Source organism: Bombina bombina, chromosome 1 (genome assembly GCF_027579735.1).
Source record: "Bombina bombina isolate aBomBom1 chromosome 1, aBomBom1.pri, whole genome shotgun sequence".
NCBI classification, from domain to species: Eukaryota; Metazoa; Chordata; class Amphibia; order Anura; family Bombinatoridae; genus Bombina; species Bombina bombina.
In genome coordinates this window covers 1,531,009,341-1,531,036,480 of record NC_069499.1, presented here as the reverse complement: position 1 = coordinate 1,531,036,480, position 27,140 = coordinate 1,531,009,341, and the positions used below count along the sequence as shown (strand labels likewise).

General features: G+C 40.9%; 1 protein-coding gene across 1 annotated transcript in view; it reads left to right on the top strand.

Moving 5' to 3' along the window:
• Positions 1-17,778, top strand: part of LOC128654505 (ankyrin repeat domain-containing protein 40) — an 89,407-nt gene extending 71,629 nt beyond the window's left edge. Inside the window, exon 5 of the mRNA XM_053708465.1 lies at positions 16,879-17,778. Within this exon, the coding sequence (XP_053564440.1) occupies positions 16,879-17,019 (141 nt within the window). The 3' untranslated portion in view covers positions 17,020-17,778. The remainder of the gene's footprint in view (positions 1-16,878) is intronic.
• Positions 17,779-27,140: the final 9,362 nt, after the last annotated feature.

Genomic DNA, 27,140 nt, shown 5'->3' with positions numbered 1-27,140 from the left:
GTCAGACATTGCATCCGGGGGAGTGGGAACTCCATCCGGAAATCTTTGCCCAAGTCACTCAGCTGTGGGGCATTCCAGACATGGATCTGATGGCCTCTCGTCAGAACTTCAAAGTTCCTTGCTACGGGTCCAGATCCAGGGATCCCAAGGCGGCTCTAGTGGATGCACTAGTAGCACCTTGGACCTTCAAACTAGCTTATGTGTTCCCGCCGTTCCCTCTCATCCCCAGGCTGGTAGCCAGGATCAATCAGGAGAGGGCGTCGGTGATCTTGATAGCTCCTGCGTGGCCACGCAGGACTTGGTATGCAGATCTGGTGAATATGTCATCGGCTCCACCTTGGAAGCTACCTTTGAGACGAGACCTTCTTGTTCAGGGTCCGTTCGAACATCCGAACCTGGTTTCACTCCAGCTGACTGCTTGGAGATTGAACGCTTGATCTTATCGAAGCGAGGGTTCTCAGATTCTGTTATCGATACTCTTGTTCAGGCCAGAAAGCCTGTAACTAGAAAGATTTACCACAAAATTTGGAAAAAATATATCTGTTGGTGTGAATCTAAAGGATTCCCTTGGGACAAGGTTAAGATTCCTAAGATTCTATCCTTCCTTCAAGAAGGATTAGAAAAAGGATTATCTGCAAGTTCCCTGAAGGGACAGATTTCTGCCTTGTCTGTGTTACTTCACAAAAAGCTGGCAGCTGTGCCAGATGTTCAAGCCTTTGTTCAGGCTCTGGTTAGAATTAAGCCTGTTTACAAACCTTTGACTCCTCCTTGGAGTCTCAATTTAGTTCTTTCAGTTCTTCAGGGGGTTCCGTTTGAACCCTTACATTCCGTTGATATTAAGTTATTATCTTGGAAAGTTTTGTTTTTAGTTGCAATCTCTTCTGCTAGAAGAGTTTCAGAATTATCTGCTCTGCAGTGTTCTCCTCCTTATCTGGTGTTCCATGCAGATAAAGTGGTTTTACGTACTAAACCTGGTTTTCTTCCAAAAGTTGTTTCTAACAAAAACATTAACCAGGAGATTATCGTACCTTCTCTGTGTCCGAAACCAGTTTCAAAGAAGGAACGTTTGTTGCACAATTTGGATGTTGTTCGCGCTCTAAAATTCTATTTAGATGCTACAAAGGATTTTAGACAAACATCTTCCTTGTTTGTTGTTTATTCTGGTAAAAGGAGAGGTCAAAAAGCAACTTCTACCTCTCTCTCTTTTTGGATTAAAAGCATCATCAGATTGGCTTACGAGACTGCCGGACGGCAGCCTCCCGAAAGAATCACAGCTCATTCCACTAGGGCTGTGGCTTCCACATGGGCCTTCAAGAACGAGGCTTCTGTTGATCAGATATGTAGGGCAGCGACTTGGTCTTCACTGCACACTTTTACCAAATTTTACAAGTTTGATACTTTTGCTTCTTCTGAGGCTATTTTTGGGAGAAAGGTTTTGCAAGCCGTGGTGCCTTCCATTTAGGTGACCTGATTTGCTCCCTCCCTTCATCCGTGTCCTAAAGCTTTGGTATTGGTTCCCACAAGTAAGGATGACGCCGTGGACCGGACACACCTATGTTGGAGAAAACAGAATTTATGTTTACCTGATAAATTACTTTCTCCAACGGTGTGTCCGGTCCACGGCCCGCCCTGGTTTTTTTAATCAGGTCTGATAATTTATTTTCTTTAACTACAGTCACCACGGTACCATATGGTTTCTCCTATGCAAATATTCCTCCTTAACGTCGGTCGAATGACTGGGGTAGGCGGAGCCTAGGAGGGATCATGTGACCAGCTTTGCTGGGCTCTTTGCCATTTCCTGTTGGGGAGGAGAATATCCCACAAGTAAGGATGACGCCGTGGACCGGACACACCGTTGGAGAAAGTAATTTATCAGGTAAACATAAATTCTGTTTTTTTGGGAACTACAAACAGATTTGAGTAAAACCCCCGACCTTGTTCCACAGTTGGAACTGGGTGTATCACTCCCATCTTTAACAGGTCTTCTACACAATGTAAGAATGCCTGTCTCTTTATTTGGTTTGAAGATAAGTTAGACATGTGGAACCTTCCCCTTGAGGGTAGTTCCTTGAACTCCAGAAGAAAACCCTGAGAGACTATTTCTAGTGTCCAGGGATCCTGAACATCTTATGCCTAAGCCTGAGCAAAGAGAGAGAGTCTGCCCCTGCTAGATCCGGTCCCGGATTGGGGGCTACCCCTTCATGCTGTTTTGGTAGCAGCAGCAGGCTTCTTGGCCTGTTTACCCTTGTTCCAGCCTTGCATTGATTTCCAAGCTGGTTTAGTCTGGGAAGCGTTACCCTCTTGTCTAGAGGCTGCCGAGTTGGAAGCCGGTCCGTTCCTGAAATTGCGAATGGAACGAAAATTGGACTTATTCTTAGCCTTGAAAGGTTTATCTTGTGGGAGGGCATGGCCCTTTCCCTCAGTGATGTCTGAAATAATCTCTTTCAATTCTGGCCCAAAAAGGGTCTTACCTTTGAAAGGGGTATTAAGCAATTTTGTCTTGGAAGATACATCCGCCGACCAAGACTTTAGCCAGAGCGCTCTACGCGCCCCTATTGTAAACCCTGAATTTTTTGCCGCTAACCTCGCTAACTGCAAAGCGGTGTCTAAAATAAAGGAATTAGCTAACTTAAGTGCGTGAATTCTGTCCATGACTTCCTCATACGGAGTCTCCCTACTGAGCGACTTTTCCAGTTCCTCGAACCAGAACCACGCCGCTGTAGTGACAGGAATAATGCACGAAATAGGTTAAAGGAGGTAACCTTGCTGTACAAAAATCTTTTTAAGCAAACCCTCCAATTTTTTATCCATAGGATCTTTGAAAGCACAATTGTCCTCAATAGGAATGGTCGTGCGCTTGGCTAGAGTAGAAACCGCCCCCTCGACCTTAGGGACTGTTTGCCATGTGTCCTTCCTGGGGTCGACCATAGGGAACAATTTCTTAAATATAGGAGGAGGGACAAAAGGTATGCCTGGCTTCTCCCACTCCTTATTCACTATGTCCGCCACCCGTTTAGGTATCGGAAAATCCATCAGGGTGCACCGGGACCTCAAGGAACTTGTCCATCTTGCACAATTTTTGTGGGTTGACCAGATTGTCACAATCATCCAGAGTAGATAGCACCTCCTTAAGTAATGCGCGGAGATGCTCTAATTTTGATTTAAATGTCACAACATCAGGTTCTGCCTGCTGAGAAATTCTTCCTGTATCAGAAATTTCCCCATCTGACAAACCCTCCCTCACTGCCACTTCAGATTGGTGTGAGGGTATGACAGAAAAATTATCAGCGCCCTCCTGCTCTACAGTGTTTAAAACAGAGCAATCGCGCTTTCTCTGAAATGCTGGCATTTTGGATAAAATATTAGCTATGGAGTTATCCATTACTGCCATCAATTGCTGCATAGTAACAAGCATTGGCGCGCTAGAAGTACTAGGGGTCGCCTGCGCGGGCATAACTGGTATAGACACAGAAGGAGATGATGTAGAACTATGTCTACTTCCTTCATCTGAGGAATCATCCTGGGCAACTTTACAATTTGTGACAGTACTGTCCTTACTTTGTTTGGACGCTATGGCACAATTATCACACATATTTGAAGGGGGAACCACATTGGCTACCATACATACAGAACATGATCTATCTGAAGGTACAGACATGTTAAACAGGCTTAAACTGGTTAATAAAGCACAAAAACCGTTTTAAAACAAAACCGTTACTGTCTCTTTAAATGTTAAACAGGGCACACTTTATTACTGAATATGTGAAAAACTATGAAGGAATTATCCAATCTTTACCAAATTTTCACCACAGTGTCTTAATGCATTCAAAGTAGTGCACCCCAATTTTCAAGCTGTTAACCCTTAAAATGTGGAAACCGGAGCCGTTTTTAGTTTTAACCCCCTTACAGTCCCAGCTACAGCCTTTGCTGCGACTTCTCCCAGGGGGGTATATGATATCAAATGAAGCCTTCTAGGAACGTTTTTAGTGGATTCCAGACCCACACACATGCAGCTGCATGTACTGTACTCAAAAGTAACTGCACAGTAATGGCGCGAAAATGAGGCTCTGCCTACTACAGAGAAAGGCCCTTCCTGACTGGGAAGGTGTCTTAACAAGTGCCTGGTGCTAAAAAACGTTCCCCTATGTTATAAAAGTGTGAAATTCAACTTCAAACTGCATATAATACTTAAATAAAGCAATCGATTTAGCCCTTAAGAGTGTCTACCAGTGTATAGCCCATAATAAGCCCTTTATTCTGTTTGAGACTAAGAAAATGGCTTACCAATCCCCATGAGGGAAAATGACAGCCTTCCAGCATTACATGGTCTTGTTAGAAATATGGCTAGTCATACCTTAAGCAGAAGAGCCTGCTAACTGTTTCCCCCAACTGAAGTTCTCTCATCTCAACAGTCCTGTGTGGGAACAGCAACTGATTTTAGTTACTGTCTGCTAAAATCATAATCCTCTTTTAAACAGAACTCTTCATCTCTTTCTGTTTCAGAGTAAATAGTACATACCAGCACTATTTTAAAATAACAAACTCTTGATAGAAGAATAAAAAACTACAACTAAACACCACAAACTCCTCACCATCCCCGAGGAGATGCTACTTGTTCAGAGCGGCAAGGAGAATGACTGGGGGGGCGGAGCCTGGGAGGGACTATATGGACAGCTCTTGCTGTGTGCTCTCCTTGCCTTTCCCTGTGGGGGAGGAGAATATCCCACAAGTAATGGATGACGCCGTGGACCGGACACACCAATGTTGGAGAAAATGTGTTAAATAGCCGCAAAGGGGCTTATCCATAGTTAACGTCGGCTCCAGAAAAAGCCTTTACTATGCATTCACCAGCTTTGCACGACAAATATTGTTATATTAAAGGGACAGTCTAGTCAAAATTAAACTTTCTCTTGCAAGGTGTATCCAGTCCACGGATTCATCCATTACTTGTGAGATATTCTCATTCCCTACAGGAAGTGGCAAAGAGAGCACACAGCAGAGCTGTCCATATAGCTCCCCCTCTAGCTCCACCCCCCAGTCATTCTCTTTGCCGGCTGGGTAAAGTGAATGTGGTGTTAGAATTGTAGTTTTATTATCTTCAATCAAAGTTTGTTATTTTTAAATGGTACCGGTTTGTACTATTTACTCTCTGGCAGAAAAAAGATGAAGATTTCTGCTGAGAGGAAGATGATTTTAGCATGTTGTAACTAAAATCCATTGCTGTTCCCACACAGGACTGAGGAGTACCAGAAAACTTCAGTTGGGGGGAGCAGTTTGCAGGCTAGACTGCAATAAGGTATGTTCAGTCATTTATTTCTAGACAAGACTGTGATAATGCTAGAAAAGACTGACAAGATCCACATGTGGGAAGGGTAAGCTTTATTCAGAGACTAAGTATGGAATTACAAGCTTGCATATCAGGGCTAATTTATTCTGGTTGACACTATTTTATGGACAAGTTGACACTTTTTTATGGCAAACGATTTTTACTGATAAATATTGTTTTTTGAGGTACTTTGAAGGTCCCTTTGGGTTTCTTTCAGGGGTTGCTCCCCACATGGCTAATATTATAACTCTTGGGAGTGTTATTTAGGCCTCACTGCACCGGAGTAATGGTAGGAGGGGCCTAATTTTGCGCCTCAGATGCGCTGTTAAATTGACTAGATCTTCAGGCTGATCTTACATGAAATAAAAAGCTTTTTCCCCATAAATTTGACTCCTAAGGGAAGGTAGGGCCACAGCAGAGCTGTGGCAAGGTGCTAAAGCTGTTTTAACCGGTCTGTTAGTTTATTATTGATCCGGTTTGGGCATTAAGGGGTTAATCGTTTTTATTGTCAGTTGTGCAATCTTAACAATGCTTTAGGTACATTCTGTGAAAATTTCAAAAAGTTTGGTGCATTTTTCACTGTTTTGGTAAAATTGTGTGCCTTTTTTATCTCTTAAAGGCACAGTAACATTTTTTTTAAATTGTGTTTTTTATTTGATTAAAGCGATTTCAAAGCCTGTTTGTGTATACTACTAGTCTGTTAAACATGTCTGACACCAAGGAAAATCCTTGTTCAATGTGTTTAGAAGCCATGGTGGAACCACCTCTCAGAATGTGTCCCACTTGTATTGATATGTCTATGCACTTTAAAGATCATATTGTTACACTCAAGAATGTAGCCCAAGATGATTCTCAGACAGAAGGTAACGAGGTTAGCCCGTCAACCTCTCCCCAAGTGTCATAACCAGTTACGCCCGCTCAAGCGACGCTTAGCACTGCTAGTGCGTCTCTTTTACCTTACAAGAATTAGCGGCAGTTAGGGTTAATTCACTTTCAGCATTCTTATCTAAAACTGCCCGTGTTACCTGCAAAGCGTGATAGCTCTGTTTTAAGGACAGATTATGAGCATTCTGACGCTTTAGTAGCCATATCCGATATACCCTCACAACGCCCCGAAACGGGGGCGAGGGATTGGCTGTCTGAGGGAGAAATTTCCGATTCAGGAAAGGTTTCTCCTCAAACAGATTCAGATACATTGGCTTTTAAATTTAAACTAGAACACCTCCGCTTATTGCTCAGGGAGGTATTAGTTACTCTGGATGACAGTGACCCTTTGGTGATTCCAGAGAAATTGTGTAAAATGGACAAGTACCGAGAAGTTCCTTTTTACACTGACGCATACCCGGTCCCTAAGAGGATTGCGGATATCGTTACTAGGGAGTGGGATAGACCAGGTGTTCCCCTTGTTCCCCCTCCTGTGGTTTAGAAAATGTTCCCCATATCTGACCCCATGCGGGACTCATGGCAGACGGTCCCTAAGGTGGAGGGGGCTGTTTCTACACTTGCTAAACGCACAACTATACCAATTGTAGACAGTTGTGTTTTTTAGAAAACCCTATGGATTAAAAGCTAGAGGGTTTATTAAGAAAATTTTTATTCAACAAGGTTTCTTTCATGTAATTAGCAAGAGTCCATGAGCTAGTGACGTATGGGATATACATTCCTACCAGGAGGGGCAAAGTTTCCCAAACCTCAAAATGCCTATAAATACACCCCTCACCACACCCACAATTCAGTTTTACAAACTTTGCCTCCGATGGAGGTGGTGAAGTAAGTTTGTGCTAGATTCTACGTTGATATGCGCTCCGCAGCAAGTTGGAGCCCGGTTTTCCTCTCAGCGTGCAGTGAATGTCAGAGGGATGTGAGGAGAGTATTGCCTATTTGAATGCAGTGATCTCCTTCTACGGGGTCTATTTCATAGGTTCTCTGTTATCGGTCGTAGAGATTCATCTCTTACCTCCCTTTTCAGATCGACGATATACTCTTATATATACCATTACCTCTGCTGATTCTCGTTTCAGTACTGGTTTGGCTTTCTACAAACATGTAGATGAGTGTCCTGGGGTAAGTAAATCTTATTTTCTGTGACACTCTAAGCTATGGTTGGGCACTTTGTTTATAAAGTTCTAAATATATGTATTCAAACATTTATTTGCCTTGACTCAGAATGTTCAACTTTCCTTATTTTTCAGACAGTCAGTTTCATATTTGGGATAATGCATTTGATTTAATCATTTTTTCTTACCTTCAAAAATTTGACTTTTTTCCCTGTGGGCTGTTAGGCTCGTGGGGGCTGAAAATGCTTCATTTTATTGCGTCATTCTTGGCGCAGACTTTTTTGGCGCAAAAATTATTTTCCGTTTCCGGCGTCATATGTGTCGCCGGAAGTTGCGTCATTTTTTGACGTTATTTTGCGCCAAAAAAATGTCGGCGTTCCGGATGTGGCGTCATTTTTGGCGCCAAAAAGCATTTAGGCGCCAAATAATGTGGGCGTCTTATTTGGCGCTAAAAAATATGGGCGTCGCTTTTGTCTCCACATTATTTAAGTCTCATTTTTCATTGCTTCTGGTTGCTAGAAGCTTGTTCTTTGGCATTTTTTCCCATTCCTGAAACTGTCATTTAAGGAATTTGATCAATTTTGCTTTATATGTTGTTGTTTTTTCTCTTACATATTGCAAGATGTCTCACGTTGCATCTGAGTCAGAAGATACTACAGGAAAATAGCTGTCTAGTGCTGGATCTACCAAAGCTAAGTGTATCTGCTGTAAACTTTTGGTAGCTATTCCTCCAGCTGTTGTTTGTATTGATTGTCATGACAAACTTGTTAAAGCAGATAATATTTCCTTTAGTAAAGTACCATTGCCTGTTGCAGTTCCTTCAACATCTAAGGTGCAGAATGTTCCTGATAACATAAGAGATTTTGTTTCTGAATCCATAAAGAAGGCTATGTCTGTTATTTCTCCTTCTAGTAAACGTAAAAAATCTTTTAAAACTTCTCTCCCTACAGATGAATTTTTAAATGAACATCATCATTCTGATTCTGATGACTCTTCTGGTTCAGAGGATTCTGTTTCAGAGGTTGATGCTGATAAATCTTCATATTTATTTAAAATGGAATTTATTCGTTCTTTACTTAAAGAAGTTCTAATTGCTTTAGAAATAGAGGATTCTGGTCCTCTTGATACTAATTCTAAACGTTTGGATAAGGTATTTAAATCTCCTGTGGTTATTCCAGAAGTTTTTCCTGTTCCTAATGCTATTTCTGCAGTAATTTCCAAAGAATGGGATAAATTGGGTAATTCATTTACTCCTTCTAAACGTTTTAAGCAATTATATCCTGTGCCGTCTGACAGATTAGAATTTTGGGACAAAATCCCTAAAGTTGATGGGGCTATTTCTACCCTTGCTAAACGTACTACTATTCCTACGTCAGATGGTACTTCGTTTAAGGATCCTTTAGATAGGAAAATTGAATCCTTTCTAAGAAAAGCTTATCTGTGTTCAGGTAATCTTCTTAGACCTGCTATATCTTTGGCTGATGTTGCTGCAGCTTCAACTTTTTGGTTGGAAACCTTAGCGCAACAAGTAACACATCATGATTCTCATGATATTATTATTCTTCTTCAGCATGCTAATAATTTTATCTGTGATGCCATCTTTGATATTATCAGAGTTGATGTCAGGTTTATGTCTCTAGCTATTTTAGCTAGAAGAGCTTTATGGCTTAAGACTTGGAATGCTGATATGGCTTCTAAATCAACTCTACTTTCCATTTCTTTCCAGGGTAACAAATTATTTGGTTCTCAGTTGGATTCTATTATTTCAACTGTTACTGGTGGGAAAGGAACCTTTTTACCACAGGATAAAAAATCTAAGGGTAAAAACAGAGCTAATAATCGTTTTCGTTCCTTTCGTTTCAACAAAGAACAAAAACCTGATCCTTCATCCTCAGGAGCAGTTTCAGTTTGGAAACCATCTCCAATCTGGAATAAATCCAAGCCTTCTAGAAAGGCAAAGCCTGCTTCTAAGTCCACATGAAGGTGCGGCCCTCATTCCAGCTCAGCTGGTAGGGGGCAGGTTACGTTTTTTCAAAGAAATTTGGATCAATTCTGTTCACAATCTTTGGATTCAGAACATTGTTTCAGAAGGGTACAGAATTGGTTTCAAGATGAGACCTCCTGCAAAGAGATTTTTTCTTTCCCGTGTCCCAGTAAATCCAGTAAAAGCTCAAGCATTTCTGAATTGTGTTTCAGATCTAGAGTTGACTGGAGTAATTATGCCAGTTCCAGTTCAGGAACAGGGGATGGGGTTTTATTCAAATCTCTTCATTGTACCAAAGAAGGAGAATTCCTTCAGACCAGTTCTGGATCTAAAACTATTGAATCGTTATGTAAGGATACCAACGTTCAAGATGGTAACTGTAAGGACTATCTTGCCTTTTGTTCAGCAAGGGAATTATATGTCCACAATAGATTTACAGGATGCATATCTGCATATTCCGATTCATCCGGATCATTATCGGTTCCTGAGATTCTCTTTTCTGGACAAGCATTACCAGTTTGTGGCTCTGCCGTTTGGCCTTGCTACAGCTCCAAGAATTTTTACAAAGGTTCTCTGTGCCCTTCTGTCTGTAATCAGAGGACAGGGTATTGTGGTATTTCCTTATTTGGACGATATCTTGGTACTTGCTCAGTCTTTACATTTAGCAGAATTTCATACGAATCGACTTGTGTTGTTTCTTCAAGATCATGGTTGGAGGATCAATTTACCAAAAAGTTCATTGATTCCTCAGACAAGGGTAACCTTTCTGGGTTTCCAAATAGATTCAGTGTCCATGACTCTGTCTTTAACAGACAAGAGGCGTCTAAAACTGATGGCAGCTTGTCGAAACCTTCAGTCACAATCATTCCCTTCGGTAGCCTTATGCATGGAAATTTTAGGTCTTATGACTGCTGCATCGGACGCGATCCCCTTTGCTCGTTTTCACATGCGACCTCTTCAGCTTTGTATGCTGAATCAATGGTGCAAGGATTACACAAAGATATCTCAATTAATATCTTTAAAACCGATTGTTCGACACTCTCTAACGTGGTGGACAGATCACCATCGTTTAATTCAGGGGGCTTCTTTTGTGCTTCCGACCTGGACTGTAATTTCAACAGATGCAAGTCTCACAGGTTGGGGAGCTGTGTGGGGATCTCTGACGGCACAAGGAGTTTGGGAATCTCAGGAGGTGAGATTACCGATCAATATTTTGGAACTCCGTGCAATTTTCAGAGCTCTTCAGTTTTGGCCTCTTCTGAAGAGAGAATCGTTCATTTGTTTTCAGACAGACAATGTCACAACTGTGGCATACATCAATCATCAAGGAGGAACTCACAGTCCTCTGGCTATGAAAGAAGTATCTCGAATTTTGGTTTGGGCGGAATCCAGCTCCTGTCTAATCTCTGCGGTTCATATCCCAGGTGTAGACAATTGGGAAGCGGATTATCTCAGTCGCCAAACGTTGCATCCGGGCGAATGGTCTCTTCGCCCAGAGGTGTTTCTTCAGATCGTTCAAATGTGGGAACTTCCAGAAATAGATTTGATGGCGTCCCATCTAAACAAGAAACTTCCCAGGTATCTGTCCAGATCCCGGGATCCTCAGGCGGAGGCAGTGGATGCATTATCACTTCCTTGGAAGTATCATCCTGCCTATATCTTTCCGCCTCTAGTTCTTCTTCGTAATCTCCAAGATTCTGAAGGAATGCTCGTTTGTTCTGCTGGTAGCTCCGGCATGGCCTCACAGGTTTTGGTATGCGGATCTTGTCCGGATGGCCTCTTGCCAACCGTGGACTCTTCCGTTAAGACCAGACCTTCTGTCACAAGGTCCTTTTTTCCATCAGGATCTGAAATCCTTAAATTTAAAGGTATGGAGATTGAACGCTTGATTCTTCGTCAAAGAGGTTTCTCTGACGCTGTGATTAATACTATGTTACAGGCTCGTAAATCTGTATCTAGAGCGATATATTATAGAGTCTGGAAGACTTATATTTCTTGGTGTATTTCTCATCATTTTTCTTGGCATTCTTTTAGAATTCCAAGAATTTTACAGTTTCTTCAGGTTGGTTTAGATAAAGGTTTGTCCGCAAGTTCCTTGAAAGGACAAATCTCTGCTCTTTCTGTTCTTTTTCACAGAAAGATTGCTATTCTTCCTGATATTCATTGTTTTGTACAAGCTTTGGTTCGTATAAAACCTGTCATTAAGTCAATTTCTCCTCCTTGGAGTTTGAATTTGGTTCTGGGGGCTCTTCAAGCTCCTCCGTTTGAACCTATGCATTCATTGGACATTAAATTACTTTCTTGGAAAGTTTTGTTCCTTTTGGCCATCTCTTCTGCCAGAAGAGTTTCTGAATTATCTGCTCTTTCTTGTGAGTCTCCTTTTCTGATTTTTCATCAGGATAAGGCGGTGTTGCGAACTTCTTTTGAATTTTTACCTAAAGTTGTGAATTCCAACAACATTAGTAGAGAAATTGTGGTTCCTTCATTATGTCCTAATCCTAAGAATTCTAAGGAGAAATCGTTGCATTCTTTGGATGTTGTTAGAGCTTTGAAATATTATGTTGAAGCTACTAAATCTTTCAGAAAGACTTCTAGTCTATTTGTTATCTTTTCCGGTTCTAGAAAAGGCCAGAAAGCTTCTGCCATTTCTTTGGCATCTTGGTTGAAATCTTTAATTCATCTTGCCTATGTTGAGTCGGGTAAAACTCCGCCTCAGAGAATTACAGCTCATTCTACTAGGTCAGTTTCTACTTCCTGGGCGTTTAGGAATGAAGCTTCGGTTGATCAGATTTGCAAAGCAGCAACTTGGTCCTCTTTGCATACTTTTACTAAATTCTACCATTTTGATGTATTTTCTTCTTCTGAAGCAGTTTTTGGTAGAAAAGTACTTCAGGCAGCGGTTTCAGTTTGAATCTTCTGCTTATGTTTTTCGTTAAACTTTATTTTGGGTGTGGATTATTTTCAGCAGGAATTGGCTGTCTTTATTTTATCCCTCCCTCTCTAGTGACTCTTGTGTGGAAAGATCCACATCTTGGGTAATCATTATCCCATACGTCACTAGCTCATGGACTCTTGCTAATTACATGAAAGAAAACATAATTTATGTAAGAACTTACCTGATAAATTCATTTCTTTCATATTAGCAAGAGTCCATGAGGCCCGCCCTTTTTTTGTGGTGGTTATGATTTTGTATAAAGCACAATTATTCCAATTCCTTATTTTATATGCTTTCGCACTTTTTTATCACCCCACTTCTTGGCTATTCGTTAAACTGAATTGTGGGTGTGGTGAGGGGTGTATTTATAGGCATTTTGAGGTTTGGGAAACTTTGCCCCTCCTGGTAGGAATGTATATCCCATACGTCACTAGCTCATGGACTCTTGCTAATATGAAAGAAATGAATTTATCAGGTAAGTTCTTACATAAATTATGTTTTTCTTCTCCAACCTATAGCGTGCATTATTCCTGTAACTACTGCAGCTGCTTTCTGGTTTGAGGTGCTGGAAGAAGCGCTCCAGACGGAGACCTCATATGAGGACATTATGGATAGAATTAAAGCTCTAAAGCTGGCTAATTCTTTTATCTCTGATGCCGCTTTTCAACTAAATAAGTTAGCGGCAAAGAATTCAGGTTTCGCCATTTTAGCTCTAAGAAGCACTATGGCTAAAATCCTGGTCGGCCGATGTGTCGTCAAGATCCAAGCTCTTGCACATCCCTTTCAAAGGAAAGACCCTCTTCGGGCCTGAATTGAAATATGTTATTCAGAATTATTTTCGTTCCTTCCGGAATTTCAGGAGCGGTCTCGCTACACCCTCCTCTGCCGCAAAGCAAGAGGGTAACGCTTCACAACCCAGAGCAGCCTGGAAACCTTACCAGGGCTGGAACAAGGGTAAGCAGGCCAAAAAGCCTGCAGCTGCCTCCAAGACAGCATGAAGGGGTAGCCCCCGATACGGGACCAAATCTAGTGGGGGGCAGACTCTCTCTCTTCGCCCAGGCCTGGGCGAGAGACGTACACGATCCTTGGGCCTTAGTTGTATCCCAGGGATATCTTCTAGAATTCAAGGACTCCCCTCCAAGGAGAAGGTTCCAGACCAGACAATGAAAGAGGCGTGTTTACGCTGTGTAGAAGACCTACTTACAATGGGAGTGATCCATCCAGTTCCAGTTGCGGAGCAAGGGATGGGTTTTTACTCAAAACTGTTTGTGGTTCCCAAAAAAGAAGGAACTTTCAGAAAGTTGAAACTCTTAACTACTTGCCGAGTTCTTCATTCCATTCCCCGGCCATCTGTAGCTCAGTGCATGGAGACAATCGGATTAATGGTAGCGGCAATGGACATAGTCCCTTTTGCTCGGATACACCTCAGACCACTGCAGCTATGCATGCTCAAACAGTGGAATGGGGATTATGCAAATTTGTCTCCTCAAATACAGTTGGACCAGGGGACCAGAGATTCTCTTCTCTGGTGGTGGTCTCAGGATCACCTGTCTCAAGGAATGTGTTTCCACATACCAGAGTGGATCATTGTAACGACCGACGCCAGTCTGTTAGGCTGGGGTGCAGTCTGGGACTCCCTGAAAGCTCAGGGCTTATAGTCTCGGGAAGAAGCTCTTCTCCCGATAAACATTCTGGAACTGAGGGCGATATTCAACGCACTTCAGGCATGGCCTCAACTAGCTGCGGCCAAATTCATCAGATTTCAGTCGGACAACATCACGACTGTAGCTTACATCAATCATCAGGGGGGAACAAAGAGTTCCTAGCGATGACGGAAGTAATCAAACTAATCAGGTGGGCGGAGGATCACTCCTGCCATCTTTCAGCAATTCACATCCCAGGAGTAGACAACTGGGAGGCGGATTTTCTAAGTCGTCAGACTTTTCACCCGGGGGAGTGGGAACTTCACCCGGAGGTGTTTGCCCAGCTGACTCAGCTATGGGGCATTCCAGAGTTGGATCTGATGGCGTCCCGTCAGAACACCAAACTTCCTCTACGGGTCCAGGTCCCGGGATCCCAAGGCGGTATTGATAGATGCTCTAGCAGCGCCTTGGTCCTTCAATCTGGCTTATGTTTTTTCCACCGTTTCTCCTCCCTAGTCTGGTCGCCAGAATCAAGCAGGAGAAGGCTTCGGTGATTCTGATAGCACCTGCGTGGCCACGCAGGACTTGGTATGCAGACCTAGTGGACATGTCATCTGTCCCACCCTGGACACTGCCAATGAGGCAGGATCTTCTAATACAGGGTCCGTTCAAGCATCCAAATCTAATTTCTTTACGTCTGACTGCTTGGAGATTGAACGCTTAATTCTATCAAAGCGTGTTTTCTCTGAGTCAGTTATAGATACTCTGATTCAGGCTAGAAAGCCTGTCACGAGGAAAATCTACCATAAGATATGGCGGAAATATCTTTGTTGGTGTGGATCCAAGGGTTACTCATGGAGTAAGATTAGGATTCCCAGGCTATTGTCTTTTCTCCAAGAAGGATTGGAGAATGGATTGTCAGTTAGTTCCTTAAAAGGACAGATATCTGCTCTGTCCATCCTTTTACACAACCGTCTGGCAGAGGTACCAGACGTTCAAGCGTTTGCGCAGGCTTTAGTCAGAATCAAGCCTGTCTATAAACCTGTGGCTCCGCCATGGAGTCTAAATCTAGTTCTTTCAGTTCTTCAAGGGGTTCCGTTTGAACCTTTACATTCCATAGATATTAAGTGTTATCTTGGAAAGTTTTGTTTTTGGTAGCTATCTCTTCTGCTCGAAGAGTCTCAGAATTATCTGCCTTACAGTGTGATTCACCTTACCTGGTGTTCCACGCAGATAAGGTAGTTTTGCGTACCAAACCTGGTTTTCTTCCCAAAGTTGTTTCTAACAAGAATATTAACCAGGAAATAGTTGTTCCTTCTTTGTGTCCTAATCCTTCTTCGAAGAAGGAACGTCTGTTGCACAATCTTGATGTAGTTCGTGCTCTAAAGTTCTATTTACAAGCAACTAAGGATTCAGACAAACATCTTCCTTGTTTGTTGTCTATTCTGGGAAGAGGAGAGGTCAGAAAGGGACTGCTACCTCTCTTTCCTTTTGGCTGAAAAGCATCATCCGTTTGGCCTACGAGACTGCTGGCCAGCAGCCTCCTGAAACAATTACTGCTCATCCTACCAGAGCAGTGGCTTCCACATGGGCTTTTAAAAATGAGGCTTCTGTGGAACAGATTTGTAAGGCAGCGACTTGGTCATCACTGCATACTTTTCCAAATTTTCCAAATTCGATACTTTTGCTTCTTCGGAGGCTATTTTTGGGAGAAAGGTTTTACAAGCAGTGGTGCCTTCCGTTTAAAAGATACCTGTCTTGTTCCCTCCCTTCATCCGTGTCCTAAAGCTTTGGTATTGGTATCCCACAAGTAATGGATGAATCCGTGGACTGGATACACCTTGCAAGAGAAAACAGAATTTATGCTTACCTGATAAATTACTTTCTCTTGCGTTTTATCCAGCCCACGGCCCGCCCTGGCAATTAAGTCAATTTTTGTTTAAACTACAGTCACCACTGCACCCTATGGTTTCTCCTTTTTCTTCCTAACCTTTGGTCGAATGACTGGGGGGTGGAGCTAGAGGGGGAGCTATATGGACAGCTCTGCTGTGTGCTCTCTTTGCCACTTCCTGTAGGGAATGAGAATATCCCACAAGTAATGGATGAATCCGTGGACTGGATACACCGCAAGAGAAAGTAATTTATCAGGTAAGCATAAATTCTGTTTTCATGATTCAGATAGGGCATGTAATATTAAACAACTTTCCAATTTACTTTTATCATCTAATTTGCTGTGTTCTTTTGGTATTCTTTGTTAAAAGCTAAACCTAGGTAGGCTCATATGCTAATTTTTAAGCCCTTAAAGGCCGCCTCTTATCTTGGTGCATTTTGACAGTTTTTCACAGTTCGACAGTGCTAGATCATGTGTGCCATATAGACAACATTGGGATTACTTTGATGGAGTTATTTATGAGTCAGCACTGATTAGCGAAAATGCAAGTCTGTCAAAAGAACTGAAAAAGACGGCAGTCTGCAGAGGCTTAGATACAAGGTAAACACAGAGGTAATAAGTGTATTAATATCAAAGTGTTGGTTATGCAAAACTGGGTAATGGGTAATAAGGGGATTATCTATATTTTTAAACAATAACACATTTTCAAGTAGACTGACCCTTTCAAGAAAAAAAAAGACGACTGATGAATTTCATCAGTATTTTTACTTTTCTTTAAATTTCTTTGGTGCATTCATTTGGATATTCGTTAAGTAACAAAGCGAATGCACTTCTCTAGAAATGAATGTTTGAAAAACAAAATTGTGACTTCCAATAAGTCAGTAGATCATCGTTTTTTGGAGACATTTTGGTTGTTGTACAAATGGTTATGTAAGAGATGCATATTTTTAGCAAATATTTTAGTAAAATATTTAAATATATTAAAATTCCCTGGCTAATACATTTTTATCTATCCTTGTTTTTTTTTTTTTTTTTCTTCAAGGACAAAGAAGTTGCAAGACTTCAAGACTTCCAAGAGCTAGAATTGGTACTCAAGAAAGAAACCAGCGGCCTTTTCTCTATATCGGCACCACTAACAGAGCGACCATGTTTTAATAAAAAAGCTACTGATCTTACGTACTAAAAACTGTACCAACAAATAGTTTTTATGCTTCAAAAATACTAAATAATGAGTGCGTTTTAAAAATAACAAAATATTTAACAAAGAAACCAGTTACTTTAATATATTACTAATAATTTCAAGAAGCACAAAACTAGCCCAATGTTTTTATTTTTACTAAAACATTTTTTTCTCTGTTAAAGATGCTCTTTAGAAATTTTCGTAAAAAAATATAAAGTGCCATTCTGGATTACCTAAGAATGGTAAAAACCTGTTATGGTGTTTTGTTTGACAGCAGGTATTAACCAAATCTATGGTATTTCTTTGATAATATCGCCAAATCAGAGAGCTTTAAAAAATTGGACCCCTAGGCTGTTAAAGGGTCACTAAACACATTTCATGCACCTCCCTCTAGTCATGGCTGCTGCCATTTTGGAACCTAGGTTTCACTGCAGGTACCTGAAGGAGAGTTGCTGCACATGTGCAAAAAGGTCAGCACTGGAATGAAGTGAGATAGATTTCAACATGGCAGCACCCATGACTAGAGATAGGCATGGAATAACTTAATACTATGCTTATCAAATCTATTTAATGTTTATTGTCCCTTTAAGAGCTGAAGAGTTGTGCAGTCCTACTTTTGTAGCTGCATTAACCTGCACATGACAATACAACTCTGTTAAAGTTTATAAAAAAATATATAAAGCTGCGCTATCATAGTATGTACAGATTTTATCTAATATTATTGTTTCTAAATAAACTGATGCAGTATTACTATGTTTGGTATCTCAGGGCTGTCATTGTCATTTTTACAATTAACATATTTTCTCTTGTAAGGTGAGTAACGGATTTATCCATTACTTGTGGGATATTCTCCTTCCCAACAGGAAGCTGCAAGAGGATCACCCACAGCAGAGCTGTCTATATAGCTCCTCCCCTAACTGCCACCTCCCAGTCATTCTCTTGCAGCTCTCGACAAGGGAAGTAGCTAGAGAGATGTGGTGCATTAATGTAGTTTATCTTCAATCAAAAGTTTATTATTTTCAAATGGTACCGGAGTTGTACTATTTTAGCCTCAGGCAGAAAGTTGAAGAAGAGTCTGCCTGTGGTTTTTGATGATCTTAGCAGCTTGTAACTAAGATCCACTGCTGTTCTCACACATAACTGAAGAGATGAGTAACTTCAGCTGGGGGAATAGCGTGCAGGGTCTCCTGCTCTGAGGTATGTGCAGTTTTAAATTTTTCTAGAGAGATGATAAGGTAGAAAATGCTGACAATACCGGATTTATTTAAGGTAAGCCTGATTACAGTGATTTAATAACGACTGGTATCATGCTTGCTGTAAAGGGTAATATTTTTGTTATTTACTCCCATTACTGAATAGATATAACGTTTGCTTGAGGTATATAAACGTTTATTACATATAGGTGCTAAAACTTTATTCTGGGGCCCAGTTTTTCCACATGGCTGACTAGATTTTGCCTAGGGATAGTTTTTTAAGGCTCTCTCACTGTGATACAGGTTGGGAGGGGCCTATTTTCACAGTAGCAGCTTGAGACATCCAGCTTCCCTGAAGGAGTCCCCTGAACATATAGGACCTCTCTAAAGGGTTTTTGTGCCTTCCAAAGTATCTCATGGCGTCTCGTCAGAATGCCAAACTTCCTTGTTACGGGTCCAGGTCAAGGGATCCCCAGGCAGCGCTGATAGATGCTCTAGCAATGCCCTGGTCCTTCAGCCTGGCTTATGTGTTTCCACCGTTTCCTCTGCTCCCTCGGCTGATTGCCAAGAGAGAGCTTCGGTGATTTTGATAGCTCCTGCGTGGCCACACATGACTTGGTATGCAGATCTGGTGGACATGTCATCCTTTCCACCTTGGGCTCTGCCGCTGAGGCAGGACCTTCTACTTCAAGGTCCCTTCAAACATCCAAATCTAATTTCTCTGCGTCTGACTGCTTGGAGATTGAACGCTTGATTTTATCAAAGCGTGGTTTTTCCGAGTCGGTCATTGATACCTTAATTCAGGCTCGAAAGCCTGTCACCAGGAAAATCTATCATAAGATATGGTGTAAATATCTTCATTGGTGTGAATCCAAGGGTTACTCATGGAGTAAAGTCAGGATTCCCAGGATATTGTCTTTTCTCCAAGAAGGATTGGAGAAGGGATTGTCAGCTAGTTCCTTAAAGGGACAGATTTCTGCTCTGTCTATTCTTTTGCACAAGCGTCTGGCGGATGTTCCAGACGTTCAGGCGTTTTGTCAGGCTTTAGTTAGAATCAAGCCTGTGTTTAAACCTGTTGCTCCGCCATGGAGTTTAAATTTAGTTCTTAAAGTTCTTCAAGGGGTTCCGTTTGAACCTCTGCATTCCATAGATATCAAGCTTTTATCTTGGAAAGTTCTGTTTTTGGTAGCTATCTCTTCGGCTCGAAGAGTTTCAGAGTTATCTGCTTTGCAGTGTGATTCTCCTTATCTGATCTTCCATGCAGATAAGGTAGTTTTGCGTACCAAACCTGGGTTTCTTCCTAAGGTGGTATCTAATAAGAATATCAATCAGGAGATTTTTGTTCCGTCACTGTGTCCTAATCCTTCTTCAAAGAAGGGAACGTCTATTACACAATCTTGATGTGGTTCGTGCTTTAAAGTTTTATTTACAAGCTACTAAAGATTTTCGTCAAACATCTGCATTGTTTGTTGTCTACTCTGGACAGAGGAGAGGCCAAAAGGCTTCAGCAACTTCTCTTTCTTTTTTGGTTAAGAAGTATAATCCGCTTACCTTATGAGACTGCTGGCCAGCAGCCTCCTGAAAGAATTACAGCTCATTCCACTAGAGCGATGGCTTCCACATGGGCTTTTAAAAATGAGGCTTCTGTGGAACAGATTTGTAAGCGGCGACTTGGTCTTCGCTTCATACTTTTTCTAAATTCTACAAATTTGATACTTTTGCTTCTTCGGAGGCTATTTTTGGGAGAAAGGTCTTACAGGCAGTGGTGCCTTCCGTTTAAGCGCCTGCCTTGTCCCTCCCTTCATCCGTGTCCTATAGCTTTGGTATTGGTATCCCACAAGTAATGGATGAATCCGTAGACTGGATACACCTTACAAGAGAAAACAAAATTTATGCTTACCTGATAAATTTATTTCTCTTGTGGTGTATCCATTCCACGGCCCGCCCTGTCATTTTAAGGCAGGTGTTTTTTTATTTTTTAAACTACAGTCACCACTACACCCTATAGTTTCTCCTTTCTCTTGCTTGTCTTCGGTCGAATGACTGGGAGGTGGCAGATAGGGGAGGAGCTATATAGACAGCTCTGCTGTGGGTGATCCTCTTGCAGCTTCCTGTTGGGAAGGAAAATATCCCACAAATAATGGATGAATCCGTGGACTGGATACACCACAAGAGAAATAAATTTATCAGGTAAGCATAAATTTTGTTTCTTTTAAAACTCTAGAAACATTTGTAAAAAATCATTTTATTCACTGTTGTTCTGAAACGTTACAGCGCTTCTCAATCTGTGCTCTTTTTCATGTTTTTATAAAATTCTAAACAGATCCCTCTAACTCATACAGTCACAAAATAATTGCACGTTTTTCCAGGAGTGTAATTGATTTGCCATAGTGGCTTATCGACCAAGGCATCCCTGGTTCTTACCTCTAACAAGTTTGACTGTAGAAGATTTGTGCAGGCTAAAAGTAATACCAACTAGGGGGTTCTCACCAACTAAATAAGAAAAGCAAAATAAAAGTCTCTATGAGATAATTATATACGTATCAAATGTGCTTTAATATATAATCATGCAAATTAAACACCAACTACCATATATACAAGAGATAGATATCTAGGCACGCTGGAGTCCAATCCTCAGCAAATTGCTTCCAGGGCTTCAGCTCCTAAGGTGTTTCACATTCAAGTTTGAGAAAGCAAACAAAACATAGGAGGCGCCTCATGGTGTAGTATATTTGAAAAATAAATGAACAGGAATAAAAAAGGCTCAATCACATATGTAGAATGCACTAAGTATAAGTGCAATCCAGACACGCCGGGTCCTCAGAGCTGCGCAGTAAGCTCCCTTCAGGCTACAGGAATCTCTCCTCCCTATGACGTCCAGCTTCCAGATAGAGCATATAGTAGAACAACTGGATGCCATCTTAGCATCTGTGGGGGTGCTAAAACAATGTCTAGTAGCACATCGGCATATAGCAAAGGAGTTTGAATAAAAAAGTATTTTAATAAAATAACTATGCATTTCTCAGCTTGTACATCGCTGTTTCATCAGGCTTATAGTTATATATATTCAGACTCCTAGACCAATCAAAGTACCAACCCTCCCCCATCACCTCACCCAATCAGAATGCAAAAAACAAGCACACCCTTTTCAAACTGTCAAATCCTCTAAACACTAAACCCATTTTCTTTAATGATTCAGATAGAGCATGCAATTTTAAGCATCATTCTAATTTACTCCTATTATCAATTTTTCTTCCTTCTCTTGCTATCTTTATTTAAAAAGCAGGAATGGAAAGCTTAAGAGCTGGCCCATTTCTTTCATGTAATTAGCAAGAGTCCATGAGCTAGTGACGCATGGGATATACATTCCTACCAGGAGGGGCAAAGTTTCCCAAACCTCAAAATGCCTATAAATACACCCCTCACCACACCCACAAATCAGTTTTACAAACTTTGCCTCCTATGGAGGTGGTGAAGTAAGTTTGTGCTAGATTCTACGTTGATATGCGCTCCGCAGCAGGTTGGAGCCCGGTTTTCCTCTCAGCATGCAGTGAATGTCAGAGGGATGTGAGGAGAGTATTGCCTATTTGAATGCAGTGATCTCCTTCTACGGGGTCTATTTCATAGGTTCTCTGTTATCGGTCGTAGAGATTCATCTCTTACCTCCCTTTTCAGATCGACGATATACTCTTATATATACCATTACCTCTACTGATTCTCGTTTCAGTACTGGTTTGGCTTTCTACTACATGTAGATGAATGTCCTGGGGTAAGTAAGTCTTATTTTCTGTGACACTCTAAGCTATGGTTGGGCACTTTTATATAAAGTTCTAAATATATGTATTCAAACATTTATTTGCCTTGACTCAGGATGTTCAACGTTCCTTATTTCAGACAGTCAGTTTCATATTTGGGATAATGCATATGAATAAATCAATTATTTTTTTTTTTTCTTTCTTACCTTTAAATTTGCCTTTTTTTCCTGTGGGCTGTTAGGCTCGTGGGGGCTGAAAATGCTTCATTTTATTGCGTCATTCTTGGCGCAGACTTTTTTGGCGCAAATTTTTTTTTCTGTTTCCGGCGTCATACGTGTCGCCGGAAGTTGCGTCATTTTTGATGTTTTTTTGCGCCAAAAGTGTCGGCGTTCCGGATGTGGCGTCATTTTTGGCGCCAAAAGCATTTAGGCGCAAAATAATGTGGGCATCTTTTTTGGCGCTAAAAAATATGGGCGTCACTTTTGTCTCCACATTATTTAAGTCTCATTATTTATTGCTTCTGGTTGCTAGAAGCTTGTTCACTGGCATTTTTTCCCATTCCTGAAACTGTCATTTAAGGAATTTGATCAATTTTGCTTTACATATTGCAAGATGTCCCAGATTGACACTGAGTCAGAAGATACTTCTGGAAAAACGCTGCCTGGTGCTGGATCTACCAAAGTTAAGTGTATCTGTTGTAAACTTGTGGTATCTGTTCCTCCAGCTGTTGTTTGTAATGAATGTCATGACAAACTTGAGATTTTGTTTCTAAATCCATTAAGAAGGCTATGTCTGTTATTCCCCCTTCTAGTAAACGTAAAAGGTCTTTTAAAACTTCTAATTTTTCAGATGAATTTTTAAATGAACATCATCATTCTGATTCTGATAGTGGTTCCTCTGGTTCAGAGGATTCTGTTTCAGAGGTTGATGCTGATAAATCTTCATATTTATTCAAAATGGAATTTATTCGTTCTTTACTTAAAGAGGTCTTAATTGCATTAGAAATAGAGGATTCTGGTCCTCTTGATACTAAATCTAAACGTTTAAATAAGGTTTTTAAATCTCCTGTAGTTATTCCAGAAGTTTTTCCTGTCCCTGATGCTATTTCTGAAGTAATTTCCAGGGAATGGAATAATTTGGGTAATTCATTTACTCCTTCTAAACGTTTTAAGCAATTATATCCTGTGCCATCTGACAGATTAGAATTTTGGGACAAAATCCCTAAGGTTGATAGGGCTGTCTCTACTCTTGCTAAACGTACTACTATTCCTACGGCAGATAGTACTTCCTTTAAGGATCCTTTAGATAGGAAGATTGAATCCTTTCTAAGAAAAGCTTACTTATGTTCGGGTAATCTTCTTAGACCTGCTATATCTTTAGCGGATGTTGCTGCAGCTTCAACTTTTTGGTTAGAAGCTTTAGCGCAACAAGTAACAGATCATAATTCTCATAGCATTGTTAATCTTCTTCAACATGCTAATAACTTTATTTGTGATGCCATCTTTGATATCATTAGAGTTGATGTCAGGTATATGTCTCTAGCTATTTTAGCTAGAAGAGCTTAATGGCTTAAAACTTGAAATGCTGATATGTCTTCTAAGTCTACTCCCTTTCTTTCCAGGGTAATACATTATTTGGTTCTCAGTTGGATTCTATTATCTCAACTGTTACTGGAGGGAAAGGAACTTTTTTACCACAGGATAAAAAATCTAAAGGTAAATTTAGGTCTAATAATCGTTTTCGTTCCTTTCCTCACAATAAGGAACAAAAGCCTGATCCTTCACCCACAGGAGCGGTGTCAGTTTGGAAACCATCTCCAGTCTGGAATAAATCCAAGCCTTTTAGAAAACCAAAGCCAGCTCCCAAGTCCACATGAAGGTGCGGCCCTCATTCCAGCCCAGCTGGTAGGGGGCAGATTACAATATTTCAAAGAAATTTGGATCAATTCAATTCACAATCTTTGGATTCAAAACATTGTTTCAGAAGGGTACAGAATTGGCTTCAAAATAAGGCCTCCTGCAAAGAGATTTTTTCTTTCCCGTGTCCCAGTAAATCCAGCGAAGGCTCAAGCATTTCTGAAATGTGTTTCAGATCTAGAGTTGGCTGGAGTACTTATGCCAGTTCCAGTTCTGGAACAGGGGCTGGGGTTTTATTCAAATCTCTTCATTGTACCAAAGAAGGAGAATTCCTTCAGACCAGTTCTGGATCTAAAAATATTGAATCGTTATGTAAGGATACCAACATTCAAAATGGTAACTATAAGGACTATCCTGCCTTTTGTTCAGCAAGGGCATTATATGTCCACAATAGATTTACAGGATGCATATCTGCATATTCCGATTCATCCAGATCACTATCAGTTTCTGAGATTCTCTTTCTTAGACAAGCATTACCAGTTTGTGGCTCTGCCGTTTGGCCTAGCAACAGCTCCAAGAATTTTTACAAAGGTCCTCGGTGCCCTTCTGTTTGTAATTAGAGAACAGGGTATTGTGGTATTTCCTTATTTGGACGATATCTTGGTACTTGCTCAGTCTTCACATTTAGCAGAATCTCATACGAATCGACTTGTGTTGTTTCTTCAAGATCATGGTTGGAGGATCAATTTACCAAAAAGTTAATTGATTCCTCAGACAAGGGTAACCTTTTTAGGTTTCCAGATAGATTCAGCGTCCATGACTCTGTCTCTGACAGACAAGAGACGTCTAAAATTAATCTCAGCTTGTCGAAACCTTCAATCACAATCATTCCCTTCGGTAGCCTTATGCATGGAAATTCTAGGTCTTATGACTGCTGCATCGGACGCGATCCCCTTTGCTCGTTTTCACATGCGACCTCTTCAGCTCTGTATGCTGAACCAGTGGTGCAGGGATTACACAAAGATATCTCAATTAATATCTTTAAAACCGATTGTACGACACTCTCGTGGTGGTGGACAGATCACCATCGTTTAGTTCAGGGGGCTTCTTTTGTTCTTCCGACCTGGACTGTAATTTCAACAGATGCAAGTCTGACAGGTTGGGGAGCTGTTTGGGGGTCTCTGACAGCACAAGGGGTTTGGGAATCTCAGGAGGTGAGATTACCAATCAATATTTTGGAACTCCGTGCAATTTTCAGAGCTCTTCAGTCATGGCCTCTTCTAAAGAGAGAATCGTTCATTTGTTTTCAGACAGACAATGTCACAACTGTGGCATACATCAATCATCAAGGAGGGACTCAGATAAGCGGATTATCTCAGTCGCCAAACGTTACATCCGGGCGAATGGTCTCTTCACCCAGAGGTATTTCTTCAGATTGTTCAAATGTGGGGACTTCCAGAAATAGATCTGATGGCCTCTCATCTAAACAAGAAACTTCCCAGGTATCTGTCCAGATCCAGGGATCCTCAAGCGGAAGCAGTGGATGCATTGTCACTTCCTTGGAAGTATCATCCTGCTTTATATCTTTCCGCCTCTAGTTCTTCTTCCAAGAGTAATCTCCAAGATTCTGAAGGAATGCTCGTTTGTTCTGCTGGTGGCTGCAGCATGGCCTCACAGGTTTTGGTATGCGGATCTTGTGCGGATGGCCTCTTGCCAACCGTGGACTCTTCCGTTAAGACCAGACCTTCTGTCGCAAGGTCCTTTTTTCCATCAGGATCTCAAATCCTTAAATTTAAAGGTATGGAGATTGAACGCTTGATTCTTAGTCAAAGACGTTTCTCTGACTCTGTGATTAATACTATGTTACAGGCTCGTAAATCCGTATCTAGGAAGATATATTATAGAGTCTGGAAGACTTACATTTCTAGGTTTCTTTCTTATCATTTTTCCTGGCATTCTTTTAAAATTCCGAGAATTTTACAGTTTCTTCAGGATGGTTTGGATAAAGGTTTGTCTGCAAGTTCCTTGAAAGGACAAATCTCTGCTCTTTCTGTTCTTTTTCACAGAAAGATTGCTAATCTTCCTGATATTCATTGTTTTGTACAAGCCTTGGTTTGTATTAAACCTGTCATTAAGTCAATTTCTCCTCCTTGGAGTTTGAATTTGGTTCTGGGGGCTCTTCAAGCTTTTCCGTTTGAACCTATGCATTCATTGGACATTAAATTACTTTCTTGGAAAGTTTTGTTTCTTTTGGCCATCTCTTCTGCTAGAAGAGTTTCTGAATTATCTGCTCTTTCTTGTGAGTCTCCTTTTCTGATTTTTCATCAGGATAAGGCGGTGTTGCGAACTTCTTTTAAATTTTTACCTAAGGTTGTGAATTCTAACAACATTAGTAGAGAAATTGTGGTTCCTTCATTATGTCCTAATCCTAAGAATTCTAAGGAGAGTTCATTGCATTCTTTGGATGTAGTTAGAGCTTTGAAATATTATGTTGAAGCTACTAAGACTTTCCGAAAGACTTCTAGTCTATTTGTTATCTTTTCCGGTTCTAGGAAAGGTCAGAAGGCCTCTGCCATTTCTTTGGCATCTTGGTTGAAATCTTTAATTCATCATGCTTATGTCGAGTCGGGTAAAACTCCGCCTCAAAGGATTACAGCTCATTCTACTAGGTCAGTTTCTACTTCCTGGGCGTTTAGGAATGAAGCTTCGGTTGATCAGATTTGCAAAGCAGCAACTTGGTCTTCTTTGCATACGTTTACTAAATTCTACCATTTTGATGTGTTTTCTTCTTCTGAAGCAGTTTTTGGTAGAAAAGTACTTCAGGCAGCTGTTTCAGTTTGATTCTTCTACTTATAATTTCAGTTTTTTTCATTATAAGATTTAAACTTTATTTTGGGTGTGGATTATTTTCAGCGGAATTGGCTGTCTTTATTTTATCCCTCCCTCTCTAGTGACTCTTGCGTGGAAGATCCACATCTTGGGTAGTCATTATCCCATACGTCACTAGCTCATGGACTCTTGCTAATTACATGAAAGAAAACATAATTTATGTAAGAACTTACCTGATAAATTCATTTCTTTCATATTAGCAAGAGTCCATGAGGCCCACCCTTTTTGTGGTGGTTATGATTTTTTTTTGTATAAAGCACAATTATTCCAATTCCTTAATTTTAATGCTTTCGCACTTTTTTCTTATCACCCCACTTCTTGGCTATGCGTTAAACTGATTTGTGGGTGTGGTGAGGGGTGTATTTATAGGCATTTTGAGGTTTGGGAAACTTTGCCCCTCCTGGTAGGAATGTATATCCCATACGTCACTA